General features: G+C 54.3%; 6 protein-coding genes across 6 annotated transcripts; 3 read left to right on the top strand and 3 right to left on the bottom strand.

Moving 5' to 3' along the window:
• Positions 1-1,124: 1,124 nt before the first annotated feature.
• Positions 1,125-3,410, bottom strand: HMPREF1541_07402 (uncharacterized protein; the record flags this gene model as incomplete). The annotated part of the gene is made up of 1 exon (XM_008721726.1): positions 1,125-3,410. One exon carries the CDS (start codon positions 3,408-3,410, stop codon positions 1,125-1,127), a length of 2,286 nt encoding a protein of 761 aa, XP_008719948.1.
• Positions 3,411-8,067: 4,657 nt separating this feature from the next.
• HMPREF1541_07401 (uncharacterized protein) lies at positions 8,068-8,906 on the top strand (the record flags this gene model as incomplete). The annotated part of the gene is made up of 2 exons (XM_008721725.1): positions 8,068-8,343; positions 8,391-8,906. The coding sequence occupies 2 exons, from the start codon at positions 8,068-8,070 to the stop codon at positions 8,904-8,906; spliced, it is 792 nt and encodes a 263-aa protein (XP_008719947.1).
• Positions 8,907-10,379: 1,473 nt separating this feature from the next.
• HMPREF1541_07400 (uncharacterized protein) lies at positions 10,380-13,460 on the bottom strand (the record flags this gene model as incomplete). The annotated part of the gene is made up of 1 exon (XM_008721724.1): positions 10,380-13,460. One exon carries the CDS (start codon positions 13,458-13,460, stop codon positions 10,380-10,382), a length of 3,081 nt encoding a protein of 1,026 aa, XP_008719946.1.
• Positions 13,461-13,644: 184 nt separating this feature from the next.
• Positions 13,645-14,904, top strand: HMPREF1541_07399 (cytoplasmic tRNA 2-thiolation protein 1; the record flags this gene model as incomplete). The annotated part of the gene is made up of 1 exon (XM_008721723.1): positions 13,645-14,904. The coding sequence occupies one exon, from the start codon at positions 13,645-13,647 to the stop codon at positions 14,902-14,904; it is 1,260 nt and encodes a 419-aa protein (XP_008719945.1).
• A 2-nt stretch (positions 14,905-14,906) lies between these two features.
• HMPREF1541_07398 (uncharacterized protein) lies at positions 14,907-16,482 on the bottom strand (the record flags this gene model as incomplete). Its single annotated transcript, XM_008721722.1, has 2 exons — positions 14,907-16,231; positions 16,278-16,482. 2 exons carry the CDS (start codon positions 16,480-16,482, stop codon positions 14,907-14,909), a joined length of 1,530 nt encoding a protein of 509 aa, XP_008719944.1.
• A 583-nt stretch (positions 16,483-17,065) lies between these two features.
• Positions 17,066-17,956, top strand: HMPREF1541_07397 (uncharacterized protein; the record flags this gene model as incomplete). The annotated part of the gene is made up of 3 exons (XM_008721721.1): positions 17,066-17,245; positions 17,314-17,747; positions 17,869-17,956. 3 exons carry the CDS (start codon positions 17,066-17,068, stop codon positions 17,954-17,956), a joined length of 702 nt encoding a protein of 233 aa, XP_008719943.1.
• Positions 17,957-18,269: the final 313 nt, after the last annotated feature.

The following is an 18,269-nucleotide window of genomic DNA, read 5'->3' as shown; positions in this document are numbered from 1 at the left end:
AGAATCGGGTTCAAGAAGGTTCGCCCGAGCCTTTTTATAGAGACTTGGGCGTCGTCGTCTACCATGCAAAGCGAGGCTGAGATCGACAGCAACCGAATCAGGTACCCGGCATACTTCACTGGCTCAGTAGATCTTGGTGGAAACCTGTAGATACTTCCCCGTCAAGCCCTTGTTAGGAGCCGTTTGACTTGCCTCACGGTCCGGCTGGAGTGCCAGTGAAGACGACAGGCTGAGCAGGGGTCGTCAGTAGGTAACGCATCATCGACCAATCAGAGACACTCCAGCTTCCCTGGCACACTGGTCTTGGCATGCAGGGGGATCAGTCGCCTAGGGCAGGTGATAGCGCCCGGGTATGGTGCTGGCTGGTATCCCCCTGCTCCTCCAGTGGTGGACCGGCTCGCCGGCTCTGAGTGGATCAGCGGTGAGCCAAAGAGTGATGGACGGGGTGAACAAGAACAAGACCATGTTAACAGCGAAGGCTGTCCAAAGCGGGGGCCATCCCGAGGCGAAGACCATGTCAACTCGAAGCCATGTCAAGCAAAGGCCAATCATGAGGCAGTAAGAGGAGAAACATATCGCTCGCAGGATCTGTCTAGCAGAAACGAAATGTTGGGGTGCAGTTGCTAAGAGAAACAAGAGCACGATGTGACGTGGGAGCCAAGACACCGACCGACCGACCGACCGGGAAAGAAGTAGTTGATCCAGCAGCGACGACCGCGGCGGCTGCTGCTCTCGTTCACCGACACAAATGAAGCAAAGACATATGCTCTCAACAGTAAAGCAGATTCGTATTGTAGATGCCCCTCGTGTAAGACCTATACCCGCTGTATCCAGCACCCAAAACCGCGTTGAACATGGGGTATCAGTCTCTTGTGTACATAGCGGAGGAAGGCATCCCAAATTCCCGCTCTGTCCTTTGCAGGACCCCAACGATGCTGTCTTTGGTTGCCGTAATCAAGTTTGCGTAGATGGTCGTGATTGTGAGTTGAGTGGAATGCCCAAATTCTGTCCCTCAGGTCCCCTCTCCTAGGCTCTTTCCGAAACGCCCTCGCCAATAAGTAAAGTCTTCGTTGCCTGTTGTATCCAGAGAAACTCGTAACGCCAGCGCTCGCACCACGTCCAGATCACGCGTCGACAGCTGATGTCTCTAGCTGCTGCAACCATTCACCGGGAGCCTGTCCAACGTCCAAGCTGGCGTGAAGGGTCTGCTCTTTCTCCTTTTCCTTCTGCTGTTGCTGCCGCTGCTCTTCCACTCGAATCTTCTCCTTGAAGCTTCCCATAGCAGCTTTTCCAGCCAACTCTTTGCGGACGTGCTCGCCGTTGGTCCGTCTTTGCACTTTGCCGAGCCTCCTCATGCGGCTTTTCATCTGCTCAATCATTTCTTTCATTCGCTCTTGACCCTTCTTGCGGTCGTCCAGCTCTTTCCTGAGCCGCTCTCGTCGCTCCTTGCCCGTCCGGCCCATACGGCGTGCTTCGACTCCACCGGCAACGAACTCGACTTTTAGAACAGCAAAGCTGACACCGTCGTGCACTGAGCCTTTCTTCTCATCCGGCCATTCTCGGCTCGTGATGCCGTACCTCGCACTGCCGGCGTACTGCTCGAGGGATGGGAGCACCACACAGGTAACTACCGCGTCCTTGTCCTGCTCCGGCACAAGCGGCTTTTCTGGAGGGTCAACCAAGCCTTCAATTTTGGTGTTCTGTGCCTTGGCGATCTCGTCCAAGAGCGAGCGGTCCACCCCTTCTGGCGGCACACTCTTGATGAAGCCACTATGCATCGCAGCAGCCAGGATATCGCTGTCATCCGTGTAGATGCCGCTGCCCCATAAGAAGTTCTCCCGACATATCATTCGTCGTTCCCTTTCCTGAAGCCACAGCTTTGGCACACGAATGGAATAGGTGCAATTCACATGGTCCGGTCCGTCAAAACTCGGAAGAGCATTGGGCCGCACCGAGACATCAAACTTGTCAGCGCCCAATTTGGTTGTCACTGGATTTGACACGGCTGGATCGTATTTGAACGTTCCAAGATGTTTTCGAGGCATTCTTTTCGCAGCAGTCAGAATAGAAGATATCCGGATCGTCTTCTTTGGCTTGTACAGAAGACGCTGGTCTGTCTGACGAGGCATGTGATGGTGATGCGAGAGCTGTGTGGGCTGGCTCGTCACGTTCAGAGGGCTATCAGTCCGCTGGATGCTGTTTGATAGTGGTGTGCCTCGGCGCGCATTGTCTTCGAGGTCGATCTTGTACGAATGAGCGTACTTGCTCCGCTTGCGCCCTTTCTTACCGGCACCTCCAACATCGCTCTCGGCACGGAGTTCGTCATCGAACTTGCGCGCCCGCTTACCCATGCCGGAGGTGCTTCTCGACATCTTCATCAAGTTTTCCTCGCTTAGTCGCGTAGTACCATCCTTCAAAGGGCTGGAGGATAACCCGCCTGGCGTTGAGGTAGGACCGGTGCTGCTGGCTCCGAGACCGCCACCTAGGCCGGCAAACACTCTACCCTGCTCGGTTTTGATGCCGGTTTCAGGGACAGGAGTCTGAGCTTGTGCTCCCTGCACTGCCTGCGGCACAGGCGAGTATCGCCCTCGTCTTGACTCAGTCGCAAGACCAAGAATGGCTCTGTGTGACAATTCGTCACTGCCTTTCCGTACTTGCTCTTCTGCGGGCCCAGAGGTCACTGACATGGACTGAGATGCGACTGAAGGCGCGAAGGGCGAGAAGGCACGTGGGCCGTATCGTCCACCAAACGCCGAGCTTTGCGATAGTTGTGAGTCTTGTCTGGCCATACCTTGGGATCCGAGTCCGTCATTCAGAATGCTGCCGAAACTGCGTTCGGCGCCATTTGGCTGGACTCGCCGCAATTCAGGAGACGAGGACTGAGAATCGCGTTTTTCGAACGGTCTGACTTCTTTGAAAGAAATCGGCTGCGCCGTGGGAGGTCTGTTACTGAATGGCGGAGGTCTAGTATCGTATGAGCCACCCAGAGGACCAGGCCTATCAGAGGGCGCCTTGGGAGCGGAAAAGGGATCACCGTTCATCGAGGGAGTCGCAGACTCAGGACGCGGCAGAGGATTGGGTGGGATCGGGTTACCGTTCATCGTCGGTCGTTGAGGTGCGCTCTCGGGTCTTTGCAGAATACCGCTAATGCTCGTACGTCGAGCTCTTTCTGTGGCTTCATCTCTCTGTGGCATTTGTGGACCAAATTGGGTCGTTTCTGAATAGCGCGGCTGTTGTCTATCAATGGCGCTGGAGATCTCTGTGAAAGGACTGGGCCTTTGCATCATAGAGCCGGATCCCGATCTGTATCGGTTCTGATTGTAGTCTCCCAACCTGTCTGGAGTCGTAGATCGGGGTTTGTACGAGTATTCTGTAGGATTGCTTTTGGGAGGGTACGAAGGAGGTGACATTATTGCACCCAAGGACGTCACTGATCCCGCATTGGGTGGCATTGATTGACCGTGCGATGATGAGCTTCTTTGATGATAGTATGACTCTTGTTGATGTTTCTCGGGTTCTGAACCGAGCATTGACGATATAGACATGCTACTACCAGGTCTCTTGTGAGGGGCTTGAGGGTTCGCATATGTCAGGTGCGTCGTGTTGGGTGGAGGAGGTTGGGTGGAGTATCGCGGAAAATGCTGCGGTGAGGGTGGTGGCATCGGTCGAGAATGAGGACCGTACATGTTTGAGGTCGAGGACGTGTCAGGGTATCCTGCAGCTTTGCGTGAGTGACTGATCATAGATTACGGATGCGCGCGCATGGAATGAGAAGCGCGGCACGGGGAGGAAAGGATAGCAGCAACATACCATTCAGGTGCCTCGGTGGACTGCCTGGACCATTGAAGGCGGACGACGGCGAATGACCAGGCAAAGCCATTGTTGCGTTGTGGAAGTAGTGTGGACTCGTGCCAGGCCAGGCGTCAACAGGCAGGTAGCGGTGATGGACTGGCTGGCCAAGTTGCGCAACTGCAGAACGAGCTCGAGGTCAGCGTGGACATTGAAGATAGCCGATGGCAACGTCAAGTATAGATTGTAGTCAAGATGGATATGATGCTGGTAAGGATGCAAGAATAGATGATGGATGAGCGCAGGAGAGGCGAGGAGTAACAGCAGCACCACCACCTTGACAAGCCGAAACATGCAGCCAACGGCGGGCTGGAGGAAATGTGGATGCGTAGCGGCGCGGATGGGATTAGACCACGAGTCATCTCCAGAAGTCAAAAATGGACCCGCACAGATGGCCGGTTAGGTGCAGAAAATCACAGATGACGCCCGCTCGGCGAGGCCATCGCGCCCGTAAAAGGCGTCTAAGCTTTCGACGGGTGCCAGGGGTGCTTACCAGTCCCTGCCCCTATCGGCAAGGCCACCCCCAGCCGCCGACCGAAGTAGTCATCATCGGGTCCAGGTAAGGGCGCGCCGTTGCCAGCAGAAGCAGGGAAAAGAGGGGCCTGAGCTGTGTCTGCGCGTGGTTTGGGTCGTTGTTAGGCCTCAAACATGGGCTCGATTTCCATTTGATATCGAAGATTTTCGTGGATCATGTGCCCCTGATTCCCAAAACGCGGTGTTGCTTGTGGAAAATCAACCTTGAAAATGGGTGCACATCATCATGGTCCGAGGATGCGTTTCCCCCCGTCCAGGAGACCTGGTAAGCCCCGCCATGGGCACCAGCCCAGAAAGGGCTTAGAAGGCGCCACCAAGCCCCGATCGACGGAGGAGCTCGGCTGCAAAACGGGGGCAAGCTTCTTCAGGTGTTTAAACGAACAAAAAAAAGCTGCTGTCGCGCGGGTTGAGGTTCAGCTTTCGGCAGTGTTATTCGAGCGGTGAGCTGAACCCTCTTCGACTTTTGTCGGGCAAAAATCTGCAGTTCGTTGGCACATCTGCAGCTAAGTGCAGGACGCCGGACCGCGAGCGGTGGCATTTGCGCGTGCGGAAGCTCTCCCCCCATAATGTCATCAATGCAGCTTCAAAAATGCATCCGCGCCGAGAATCACGCGGTAGGGGGCCAAAAACAAAAAAAATGTATTCAACTTACCACCAAGATGCAAGCGGTTCCAGCCGGCATGAGATACGCCTCCTTCGACCGCCATTTGCTGCCAATTCATCATGTGTGTCGCTGCTGAACGTGGCTCATGCTGCTGCCACAAGGGTATTGCTGGGTATGATCGATGGCGCTGGTGCGCTGCCGTTGCGGTTCGTGGAGCCCACCCTGGGCCTGAATCGGTGGGGAAGCTCATCGCGCTCGCTCCCCTCGCGGTCCCATTTGCGGCGTCTTTTGTATCCTTACGGCAAGAAGTATAGCTTGTCGATCTGTCCTGCTCAATCCACGCGACACGGTGCAGGCGTGGTCGTTAATCGGTGTCGTATTGTCGCAGCGAAGTCGTCTCATGCTCTGCCCTGTCAGCTGGCGCAAAGCTGTCAAAGACTGACATGAAACGTGGTAAGAATTTACTCTTGAATTTCGTATGCTCATTCCGCCCACAAGTTCCACATAAACAGGCGTAGCCCGCTGCAGGCTAAGCTGCATCCTCCCCTGACGTTGTGCTCCGAGCAAACTCGGACAGCCAATGATCATACGTTGTTCCTGCAGCCTGACGGAGCTTATGCAGGACTGCACTCTTGCTTGTGAAACAGTCTATGGCCCCTTCGTAACTATTCTTCTGCCCTTTGCAAGCTCGAGCTGGTTGGGACTCAAGGCATCTGGGGGTCCTTGAACTCCTTGCCGCAGCGGCGGCTGAAGCAGGGGCTCAGCATGTACCATACATAGCTGTCGGCATCGCTTTTCTGTCTGCCGGTTAGTCACCGAAGAGGAAGTGCATTCAGAGTGCCCACCGCCCAGTTGTTGTTGTGCTGACGCAAAGCCCAGCAGTTGTATGGACCGTAGCCGTCCTCCGGCTCCGAGGTGTGGTCTGAACTGTCCCTTACGTAGTCGTCGATGTTCCCTCTCTGCGTTCCAAAGTACGCAAGGTCATCACCACAGGGAATGCGGCTAATGAGCGCCGCGATATGCAGCATTTCATGAGCGATGGTTGCCGAGAAGGCCTCCATCTTCCAGGAGTCGTAGTCGCCCAACGAGTCGCAATGGATCTCGCCGAGCCAACGAATGCCGAACGAACCTGAACATATCGCTGTTTTGGCTGTCAGATGCTGATGATCAGGGTCATTCTTGGGCAGGCTGACCGTGTACCCAGCATCGTTAGGGTCATCAACGTAGCTGGTCTGGCCCGGTATGCCTCCTACGTGGCCACTTTGTCTGAAAGATAGAAGATTTACCAGGAAAGTTGTTTTCTGCAAAGCCTGAGAGGTGAGCAAACACAGCTGTGGCTGTCAGTAAGACCGCCGGCATGGATACTGGAACTCACTCACATCTAACCCAGTTGAAGCCTTCATCACGGAAGTACCGTCTGAAGGCTGCATAGGTCGGCTTCATGTCGCGTAAGGTAAGGTCGATCAAGCCCAGAGCGTCTACGTAGCCTTTCTTGAGTTGTTCAAGCTGGGGATTAGAGCCGAAGAAGGTGGGTGTATAGGAATTGACCAACGGAGCCCGCTGTTCAATCAATAGCGAGCTGGAGAATGAGCTCGCAATGCGAACAACGTTGACCTCCCGATGTTTCGTGTCCGGAACAGCTTCGAAGCCGAGGTTGAATATGTTATTAACGGGCGTGGCCCAGGACATTGATACTGGAGAAGGTAGATAACAGCCAAACAAGCAGAACCTGCAGCATTCAGCATGAAACGTTTTCAGTACGAGCCATGGAGCTGCGAGTTTGACTGATTGTGTCGGGAGTGAATGCAGCGTGTTGACTCATGGTGTCGATCTCAATAGCAAAGGCAAAAGAGAGGGAGGAGGCAACAAGACTGCAGGTCAAGTGCACTCATTGCGCCTGCTGGCAGTCATTTCGGTGATTACGTAGAAGTGACAGAACACCTTGAGGTATCGGCTCTCTCTTCGCATCGCACATTGATACAGTCAACAGCTGGTGTATCACTGCAGTTCGATGTTCCTGAAGGTGCAAGGCACACCATCATTTTCTTGCTCTGCCTTTGTGACTCACTACAGTATTGCTCTGAGGAGCCACATGCCGAGCTTTTACCTGGTATCAACACGTTAGAACAGAGGCATTAGTTGGCCAGGAATATGCATGGAACGAGGATGAATAGGTCAAGCCCGAGCCATGCATCGCAACGCTCTCAGATTCAGTCGACTAATTCGTGCCGTCGGACCTGGGCGGCGCCCGGCAAGTCGGTGAACGCGAGAAGATCATACCGAGGATGGGGAAAGGAGCCCTAATACCACGATACGTATTGCTAGACAATGTGAAGGCAGCAGCCAGTGCATTGTCCATACCCTCGCTGGCGGACCCCGTATCGATGGTCCGGTGTGTGGAAATGGTCGATATGGCAAAGTCCGGCGCCAGCTACATTACCATTCAGCACCCTGACAGCCACACCAGCCTCTGGTGTGGCGTTCGGAGGTACAGGGCGAAAAGCTTGGGTTTGGTATCGTAAAATTTAGCGTCACGGTTCTCGTTTCAAAATCATATCCACGCTCCGCCCGCCACTGTCATGCTCATCCATGGTACGAGCGGGCTATTGTACCGGCTAACAGGTAGCCTCGCGGGGCCATATGGTTGCGGAACTCCTCACTTACGATTGCTGGACGGTCTCACAAGAGGTGCGGTGATCCCAATGTAGAGGCCGACTGAGGCATTTGTCCACTTACCACTGGTTGTTTCCAAGTAAAAAGATTTGCTCGCTGTACAGCTGATATGCTCTACAGCAGGTCAGTGAGACCATTGTGGGTCTTACATCGAGACCTCAAGGGTTAGATGATGGGATGCAGACAGGTACCAGTGATGAATGAAGCGGAGCGATTCTGGTGGTCATGGTGCTAGCGGAGCGGAGAAAGCTTGGTCCGAGGAAATGGAAAAAAGTCGATGGAATCCCGAATTGCTGGAGGCGGGAGCTTGATGCTCATGTGCATCGTTGCCTCCTCCACCATCAGAATACTATCTGCAACCGCTCGTCATTTTTGTCCTAGCCAATCTCATCCCCTAGATCCTCGAAATGCTTCGACGTTCCATCTACAGTCAGCAGCGCGCTCTCGCGCAATCACTATCGCGGACAACGCAGCCGCAAAGATCCTCATTTTCCTCCTTCTCCCCCATACCCTCGCGCACATCACCTATTGTTTCCCAACGATTACAGCGGAGATGGCAATCGACAGAAGCAGAAAAGAAGTCTGAAGAGGCCCCAAATACCACTGCAGACGCTGCCAAACCGGAAGAGGATCCGGTGAAGAAGGAGCTTGAAACTAAATCGAAAGAGGTCGTTGATTTGAAGGTTCGTTATTTGCACGTCGACATTGGGCACGTTTCTAACTCCTCCAGGACAAATATATGCGCTCTGTCGCAGATTTCCGTAATCTTCAAGAACGGACACGTCGTGAGATCGAAAGCGCAAAGCAGTTCGCCATCCAACGTTTCGCCTCCGACCTGCTAGATTCCATCGACAATCTCGATCGAGCACTGTCAGCTGTTCCTGAGCATGCACTCAAGTCGGGAGAGGCTGCAACCTCGAATACCTCTTCTGCCGATCCAAATGTCGCCGCAGCCACCGAGACATCTTCGGGCACAGCGCCCAACCAGGACCTCGTGAACCTGCATTCTGGTCTGAAGATGACAGAGGATATCCTCATGAACACCTTGAAGAAGCACGGTCTAGAACGATTCGATCCCCAAGAACGCGAAGGCAAGAAGTTCGACCCCAATCAGGATGAAGCAACCTTCTTTATGGCTCAGGAGGGCAAGTCGGACAACGAGGTCTTCTTTACCCAAAGCAAGGGATTCAAGCTCAACGGGCGCGTTATCAGAGCTGCCAAGGTTGGCGTTGTGAAGAATTCTTAGAGGGACTGGTTTTGTCGCTGATAAAAGCACTGTTACTAACTTGCATGATTAGCGATGCCGACGACTTGTCGGTGGCGGATTTCACGATCTGCTATAATTCCCGGGGTAGACGGATCAAAATATTGCGGCTAACATGTACCGCTGGGGTCTGACAAGAAGAGGTGGTCTATGACCACGTTGTACAAGGAAACGTTTTCACTCTTCGATGAATGTATATCATACGCCAGAAGCCGGTAGGAATTTCATGGCAGAAGGATCTGGATCAGGTGGACGACAATAATGTTTGGAAGTCATATAGACGGACGAGCAGCTCGAGACTACTCTTAGTAGCAGCTCTTGTATCTCCTGCTGGACTATACAGACTCCAAACTCGATTATCTACTTACCTCACTGCTGTCTACAACACACTTCAATACCTCAGTCCATCATACACCCCAATCTATCTCAAGTTCACCAGATCAACAACCATTAGCGGTCACATAACTCTCTTCTAGCCCCCTTCAACTCCATCAAGCCCTCCCGACGCCATCTCTGGCGATCTCCCAATCGACGAACCAACCCTGCCGCCGCCTCCACATATAAGCTTCACCACTTCCATCATAAACGCCACATTTTCCACATCACCCCCGACGAAACCGCCCAAATTGCCAGGTTCGGTAGCGATCACCGCACGGCAACCCAGGATACGCCCTGTTGCGATCAACACATCGAAAAGATCGCCCGACCTTAATGCGACCGCCACTTCCCATCCACCATATCCGGGGGCCCCCGAAACACATAAACAAAAAAGATCCCGAAGGCCGTCTGCCGCAATCACATCAGTCCAGTCAGCGCCACGGCCCCTCGCCCACTGTCGCCAAGCTCAAAGACTCTAGAATCTAACGTTCACACCACTACACCCTCCCTGACGCTCGTAACAACACCATAGATGAAGGAACAAAGCAGAAACCCTCCCGACACAAATCAGCTTCTCGTGGTCCAACCATCCCCCCACACCCTCCGCGCCTTCGCGGTATCCACTCCCAACCCCGATTCCCCACCTCCCGTCCCCCCCCCCTCCGCCCATCGTATTCAGCTACTGCGCCGCGCCCAGGAGCGATGCATACATATCGGTACCGCCTGAAGCAATGCGGGTGCCGACTTTGGAGTCTCTGGGCGAACGGAACAGTGGCCGCGGTGTGTGTGCGCCCCATGAATTACCTCACTTTCCAGTTCCAGGGCGTGTCGGTGGAGGGCGGGAAGTGGGACCAGAGAAGAACGAAAGGTAAGCAAGCATGATTGCAGTGTCAATCACGATTGACCAAGTCGCGGGAACATTACGACGTGGGCATCGGCGGCGCGGCGCTGACATCTCCCATCGCGCCTTCTATATCTCATAACTAGGATGTTATATACACGCCTTCCCTACCGCCCGCTTCAAGAGTCAAGTCCTCGGTATAGACCTCCTTTCCATCACCCAATCCTCTCCACATACTACTCGCGCACTTTGACCGTATCTAGAACACCATCGGGCTCCGTTACGCCTCGAAACCCCCATTTCGGAACCTTCCTCTTCTTCCCCTTCTTGTCTCCGTATACGTCGTCAAACTTCTTGATCTCCTTCAAGCTGCTCATGTCCTCGCTCACACTCGCGGTGATCTCCTGGAGCGCCTTGTCAAAATGGTCGTTTGTGAGCGTCCGCTTCTCCGGATACACATAGTCTATCGCAGCCGGATTCTCGGTGCGATGTCGCTTAGCGGCCGCGTTCTCTTCGCGCACTGCGTTGAGTGCCGCGGCCACGCAGAGATTCTTGAGGTCGGAACCAGAGTAGAAGGGTGTCTTCTTCGCGAGATCTGCATAGGAGACGTCGGAGGCGACGGCCTCAGCTTTGAGGTGGATCTTGAGGATTTCGAGCCGGTCACTTTCCGTTGGTAGGTCGACAAGCAAACGTCGCGGCAGACGTCGAAGCACGGCGTCATCGAAGTCCATGGGCCGGTTGGTGGCGACCATCAGGAAGGCGCTTCCCGCATCATTGCTCATTCCATCCCATTCCTTGAGGAACTGGTTGAGGAGCTCGCGATGACTGACCCGACGGCCGTGTGCCGAGCGAGCGCTGAACATTGCATCCGCCTCGTCGAGGAACACGACACAGGGTGACAGCTTTTTGGCCAAGCTGAACAGCGCTTTGACATTCTTCTCACCCTCACCAACATACATATCGTTGAGATCAGCGGCGCTGACTTCGAGCATTGTAGCGCCAGATTCTTTGGCGACCGCCTTGGCCAGAAGTGTCTTGCCTGTTCCTGGCGGGCCATAGAGCAGGAGGCCCGGGATCCGATCGGACGCTAGCACGCCGTAGGTGAAGGCCTCGGGACGGACGAGCGAAAGTGTGGTCAGGGTTTGCAGAGCATCGATGGTCTCGGCAGGTACGTGCACATCGTCAAAAGTGGTACTGATTTTGTCGCTCTCAATGACGCCGCTTAGCAGACGCTTCTCATGCTTAGTAACAGAGGACTTGAGTTTTTCAACTTTGCTTGGATATTTTCGACGCGGGCTGAAGACACGCCTGCGACGGGAGTCCTCCTTTGCAAGCTTGTCTGCCCACATAAATTTGCTGGCGTCGCTAAGAGTGAGCTTGCGGCCAACGGCATCAATCAGAGGAAGGATCTTGCCTTCCTCCCGTTCATCCAGCTCGACGAACGCCTCTTGGTCTTGTATGCCACTAATGTAGCTGGCTAATCGGTGAACGTAGTGGAATGACCACACCTGCTTGCTCAGGCGCAGCTGATCGAGGTCCGTCAACTCGGCGCAAATGTTCCTGTTCCAGAACCCAGGTTCGAGGTTCAGGAAGTTGTCTTTAGACGTCACCCTCATCATCTCCCACAGATGACGTAGGTTCACTGTAGCGACCCTTCGTTTGCGGTCGTCCAGGAGGACGTCTGAGGCTTGTTTGTCGACTAACATCGGCGTGATCACGATGGTTCTGGATATCTCGCCTGCTTCGGGGGTACGCTGCACGGTTTCGATCTTACTCGCAGGATATTCGGCGGCATCTTTAGGACCTTCTGTGCCCACGATCATGATGGACTCGCCATTGTTTCTTCTGTTCTCGACAAGTGTGTACAGGTTGTTGAGAAACTGACTGCCGACAAGAATGTTCTGAATACCCTTGACATCTTTGACGTGTATTATGGTAGACTGTTTGGGTAGATTTTGTTCTGCAGACAGCTGATCTCTTTCTTCGTTGTGCTGTGCACCGAGCTTCTTACTTGGTAGAACCGACAAAAGGCTTTCCACAAGATTGCGAAACGGCACAGCCGGACTGGAGAGAAAATTCTGGCCATAGGACTGTTGTGACGATGAGCGGCTCGAAAGGAGCTGGCTCAGCGAAGATGGTTTTTGCCTGCCTCGAGACTGCGATGGTCCTGGGAAGAAGTTGCTGAAATCGATTGTGATTGGTTTGCTGAAGAGCATCGGTGGACCTGATGCACCTGGCATACCAGGCATGTCAAAGCCGCCACTTTCATCGAAGCCATCATCGTCTTCTACGGCTTCAAGCTCCGCCGCCTTCTCGTCGGGAGGATTGTCCGCCGGTTGAGGAGCTTCTGTGAGCAGATCGTAGCTCAGCATTCTGCCTTCCACTGCGGAGGGATCCTTCGACGCCGAGCCGGCTTGGCTGATCAAGTCCGCGATGTCCTGGACATCGAGGGTGAGAAGGTCACTGCCTGTCTTGCTCGCAAGGTCATGGACGACTTCATCGAGAAGGTACTCGCCATTCTTGCCAGCGTAATGAAGAACAAGGTTGCTAGCCAATGCAGCCGGCTCGCCTTGATGTTGTTGTTTGGGACGTCCTCGCAACAAACCGCGGGCCGTAGTCAAGATCTCATCCCACTGATTTGCGCCAACGTAATACCTTGGCCTATCGAAAGTCGAATCTTCTTCACCAACCTGTGGGCCGGTTTCGGATGGCTCCGGGCCGTCTTTACTTGCGCTCTGCACGGCCTCGGAGGTGGAAGAGCTGTTTTCGTCTTTCGGGGGGCCTGCAGAGCTTCCATCGCTGGGCGATCCACCGCGTGACAAAGGCTCGGCTTCGTACTCATCCAGGTATCGCACCTGACTACGTCCCTCCACTGTTAATTGTCCCTCGCCCCACGTTGTTACATTCTGATCGTAAAACCATTGGGGTGCAACAGTAGGCGGTTCAGATGACTCTTGCTGCGCTTTCACCCTTTGCCTTCTATTCCAGCTCGAACCATAGAAAGCAGGAGCAACGGGCTGATCCGATTCTGGAGCCGGAGGTCCATGTCCTACAGCTGGCGGCACGTGTGGGAGATACGGAGTGTTTGATGGTGTCAGAGTAGGCGCTATCGCAGGCTTCCTGTCTGCGCCATCCTTATTATCGTTCGAAGTAGGCGCCGGCGTCGACCCTGTATTGCTTCCAGGCTCTTGAGAGTTCCGGAGCGGCGGACCGTGATGGAAGGCTCTCCTTGGTGAGTGACAGCGCGCGGAGCACTGACGGCACGAATAACGCAGGGCACGCTGTGTCAGCCTTAGCTCCTGCAATGTCGAATGCATTCGGAAGCGCGAGGTTGCGGTGTGTGCAACGACAAGATGAAAGCTGCAATTTGAGGTTTGTCATTCTATGCAGCCTCGTAGCCTCGTTTCGCTGAGGTGACTGTGGGCAGCCGGACATCAGATCTTGTACAAGACTCACCACATGAATCTTTTGCATTTTGTCTCTTGCGACATAAAACACACAATGCCAGTGCAATGCGAAGCCTGTCAGACAAATCGTGCTGCTGTCATACGGCCCAAAAATAACCAGAAAATCTGCAAAGGCTGTTTCATCAGTATATTCGAAGAAGAAGTCCACGAGACAATTGTGAGTAGCAAATTATTCCACCCCGGAGAGCGCGTGGCCATAGGTGCATCGGGTGGCAAAGACTCGACCGTGCTGGCATCTGTCTTGAAGACACTCAACGAGCGTCATCACTATGGACTCCAACTGGTCCTCCTGTCAATTGACGAGGGTATCAAGGGCTATCGAGACGACAGCCTGGAGACGGTAAAGCGAAATTCCATACAGTACGACATGCCACTGGAGATCGTGGGCTACGATTCACTTTATGGTTGGACCATGGATCAGGTGGTTGCACAGGTCGGCAAAAAGGGCAACTGCACATACTGTGGTGTTTTCCGACGACAGGCACTGGACCGTGGCGCCGCCAAGCTAGGTATCAACCATGTGGTGACAGGGCACAACGCAGACGACGTTGCCGAGACTGTCATGATGAATCTATTGCGGGGCGATCTACCTAGGCTGGCACGGTCCACGAGCATCGTGACCGACAGTGCTGCAAGTGAAATCAAAAGGAGCAAACCTCTGAAATATGCCTATGAGAAGGAAATTGTGCTCTATGCACACCACAAGAAGCTGGATTATTTCACTACAGAATGTATCTACAGTCCGGAGGCGTTTCGTGGAAGTGCTCGGACTCTGATCAAAGACCTGGAGAAGATCCGTCCAAGCAGCATACTGGATATTGTCAAGAGTGGCGAGGATATGGCCAGATTAGTACCTGCCGAGGTGCGCGGGTCCGTGGGTTGCGGCAGCGAAGGCGTTGAACAAAACGGCGGATGCGGATCGGCAAACGGCAGATCGAGTGGAGGCGAGATGGCCGAGATGGAGAGGCGTTTGGCAGAGAATGCGACTGCCGCTGCCAGAGAGACCGAAATCCAGCTACCAACAGGTGAGCAACCGAAGCTGCAACCAAAGGCCAACAATGTATCTACCCAAGACAAGAGGCGGCGACCTCGCAAGAAGGTGGTCACGCAGACCATGGGTCAGTGTAACAAGTGCGGCTACCTCTCCAGTCAGAAGATATGCAAGGCCTGCGTACTGCTCGAGGGCCTCAACAAGAGCCGGCCGCAGCAGACTGTGGAGGTGGGAGTCGAGGACGAAGACAGCAGCACCACGCTCATGCGGCAGGTAGGCCAGCTCGAGCTCTCCGCTGGATGACCTCAAGGAAGCTTTCGTCGCTTGGCCACATGAGCATCTAGATATGCTATGAGCATGTCGGTGCATTTCAGAACAACCAGGATTAAGGTCTGTATGATCCAAATCGTCAGTCTAGCAAGCCGCATCTTTGAAGTAATGACTGGCTTGCGACCCCTGGAGAACGTCGAATCCACAAATTGGAATGGCAGCTTCGCGCCGAGATGGTTGGTAGCAGCAGCCAAACCACTGCTAAGGCCATCTTCGTGGAAGCCGTACTTGGTCCACGCGCCACAGTAGCTGATACCACGCGTATTCTGTATGCGGCCAAGCAGCTTTTGCGAGCGTATTGCTTCAGCATTGTACAGTGGGTGTGAGTATTCCCAGATTCCTTGCGAAAGCCTGGGGTTGGGCATTTTGAGCGGATTCAAAGTCACCAGGACAGGACCGTGCTGCTTCTCCGGGATGTGCTGGAGCAGATTCATCCAGTAAGTCAAGCAGATCTTGGAAACGTTACTCTGGCCAGTGGGTGGGAACGGAGATTCGGTTATATAGTTCCACGCAGACCATGCCACTCGCCTTTGTGGCATCAGGGAGAGGTCTGAATGCAAGACTGCAATATTTCGACTGGTCTGGAAGCCGGACAAGATCTCGACTTCTTCCGCTGTGGCCACTGGTCTGAGAATGTTCAAAGCCTGGTCACCATGTGTGGCCAGAATGACATGGTCAAAAGTCTTGTGCTCATCGTTGACAGTGAGGACCACGCCGCCATTTTTGGTGGGCGTCAAAGCGGTCACCTTGGTGGACAGATGCACCTGCTGCTTCGGGAATGGCTTCATCACAGCATCGATGTACTGCTTTGAGCCACCTGGGATTGTCATCCAATCCGGCCGCTTAGAAACGGTGCTCAAAAGGTGATGATTCCACATGAACCGAATTAGGGTCACGGCAGGAAACTGAAGCGAGCATTTGTCGGGGCTGGTGCTCCACACAGCCGCCGTCATGGGCATCAGGTAATCGTCCCTGAAGGTCTGTGAGTACCCTTCGCGGTCGAGATATTCGCCAATACTCTCTGGCGGCTGGCGACTTGGTTGCTTTCCATTATCTGAGATGGGATCATTCTCACTCTCGTCCTCTTGGTGAAGGACATCAAGGGCAAATTGATTGAATCTGATGATGTCGAAGATCAAGCGCCACATGCGGAAGCTGAAGAAATTCTTCCGTTGGGCAAAGATAGCGGACAGTGATGTGCCCGCCCATTCGAAACTGCCCTGATCTCTCGAGACGCCAAATGTCATGTCGGTCTTGACGGTCGGCACGCCTAGCTCCTTGAGAAACGCCATGAAATTTGCTACATCAGGTCAGCAAGGGCTAAGAAGGGTCAAGACGGTACTGACGGTAGGTAGCCGTGTTGAGAACTATGAAGCCCGTGTCGACATTGACCTTAGTCCCGGCTGGAGACTCATATTCGACAGTATTTGTATGGCCACCTAGTCGAGACGACTGCTCAAATAGATGGACCTCGTGATCGGTGTCCTTCAACGCCCATAGTGCGCCAATTCCCGAGCAGCCACTGCCTACAATGGCCACCCGCTTTCCCATGACTACCTAGTCCACGGTACCAGATCATTCAGAAGTCAATGACGCAATGAGTATCGCCCGGTCCCCGTCAGCAAGACCTGGTATAGGCACGCAACAACTGTTTTGCAGTTCTAGGAGGACGGGTAATCTACGACTGGCAGTGGAGGCCTTCCATAGGCATGAAGATATGTAGATAATTGAGAACATGTGGCAGGTGAACTCTACTACGAGACGAGTTTCGGTGCGAGGGGTCCCTCCGATCTTCAGCCTCGTACAACACACCAATCGGAGTTGAGGCGGTTACAGATCCACCTTGGCCGCTCGGGGACGGTTGACGTACTGGGTGCCCATCCTACGGCCCTTACTACCTTGACGCCCCTGTATACCACCAACATTCAAGTTCCCAGAGCAGCAGCCGTCTACTGTCGACCAGTACAAAGATCTGCAACACATTCGACAACACTGACGTTTCCGTTGCCACCCTGCGCCTCCTCATCGCTGCCGCAGCGCAGGCATCACCCGATCCGCAGACAAGAGCCACCTTCACCATAGCGCTCACCCACCTCTCCCATTGGCACTTCCGTCGCATATCACACACCTCAAAATGTCGAATCCCCTAGACTCTGACCAGGGCACCGAGCAATTCGACAGCTATGAGGCCGAACTCAAACTCGTCGAGGCCGACCTCAATCAGAAACTAGACCAGGTAGAAGAACTGACTGGCGAGGAGCGCAAAGCTGCTGTGCGCGGTGCAGAGCGTGCAATCGAAGAAGCCAAAGAACTCGTACGCGCCCCCTCCCTATCAATCTGCGCCGAGCCTGCGGCGGTACTGACACACCACTCCCCACGCAGCTAGATCAAATGAACCTGACCAAATCGTCCATTCCCACGACCCTCCGCTCCAAGATCAACACTCGCTACCGCAACCACCAGTCCGACCTCGATGCCTCCACCCGCCGACTCAAGACCCTCGCCCGCCCCGCCGGCGGCGCCGACAGCGACCGCGCCCAGCTCTTCGGCGAGCGCTACACCGACGACCCAAACCCGCACGACGCCGCCCTAGAACAGCGCCAGCAACTCCTGTCCGGCACAGAGCGCCTCGGGCGCAGCGGAGACCGGTTGCGAGAGTCGCAGCGTGTAGCGCTGGAGACGGAGCAGATCGGCGCCAGCACGCTTGCGGATCTGCACCAGCAAAGGAACGTCATTGAGAACACGCATCGTAATCTGCTGCAGAGTGAGGGCTATGTGGATCGCAGTGTGAAGACTCTACGAGGGATGGCGAGACGGTAAGTTGGCCCCCCCTCCCCTTTTCTTTTGCTCCCCTGTCTGTCCGTCCGAAGAGGATTGGAGTAATGCGTACACAAGGATGTGGTTCCTCGGCTGACAACGATGTCTCCTCTCGTGAAGGATGGCGACGAATCGGATCATCACGATTGCGATTATTACCGTGCTGGTATTGTTGATTATTGGCGTCATCTACAGCAAATTCAAATGAAACCATTCGAGGGAACGAATGAGAGAAGGGAAAGGCGGGCGTAGGAGGCGTAAAGGCATGGTCCATTGCATGCATGTTGGCGGTCGCAGCGCGCCACCATATCTCCATCACCCCCCCGGGTCAGTCATGAGACCAGACTAGGGGCAAGCCAAAAACATCGTCAAGGCCCATCAGCGTCGACGCTCAATTGTACAGAATACAAATATAACCTTACTTATTAGACTGGCGGGTCCGCAGCCGCCATGTCCCTGCTGTGGCTCTGCGCCGCCGACCCAGCCGTCTTGTTCCAGCTTCCCACGCTCCAGTTCCAATC

The sequence above is a fragment of the Cyphellophora europaea genome (assembly GCF_000365145.1).
Source record: "Cyphellophora europaea CBS 101466 unplaced genomic scaffold supercont1.7, whole genome shotgun sequence".
Classification (NCBI taxonomy): Eukaryota; Fungi; Ascomycota; class Eurotiomycetes; order Chaetothyriales; family Cyphellophoraceae; genus Cyphellophora; species Cyphellophora europaea.
This window is presented reverse-complemented; position numbering and strand designations above follow the sequence as displayed.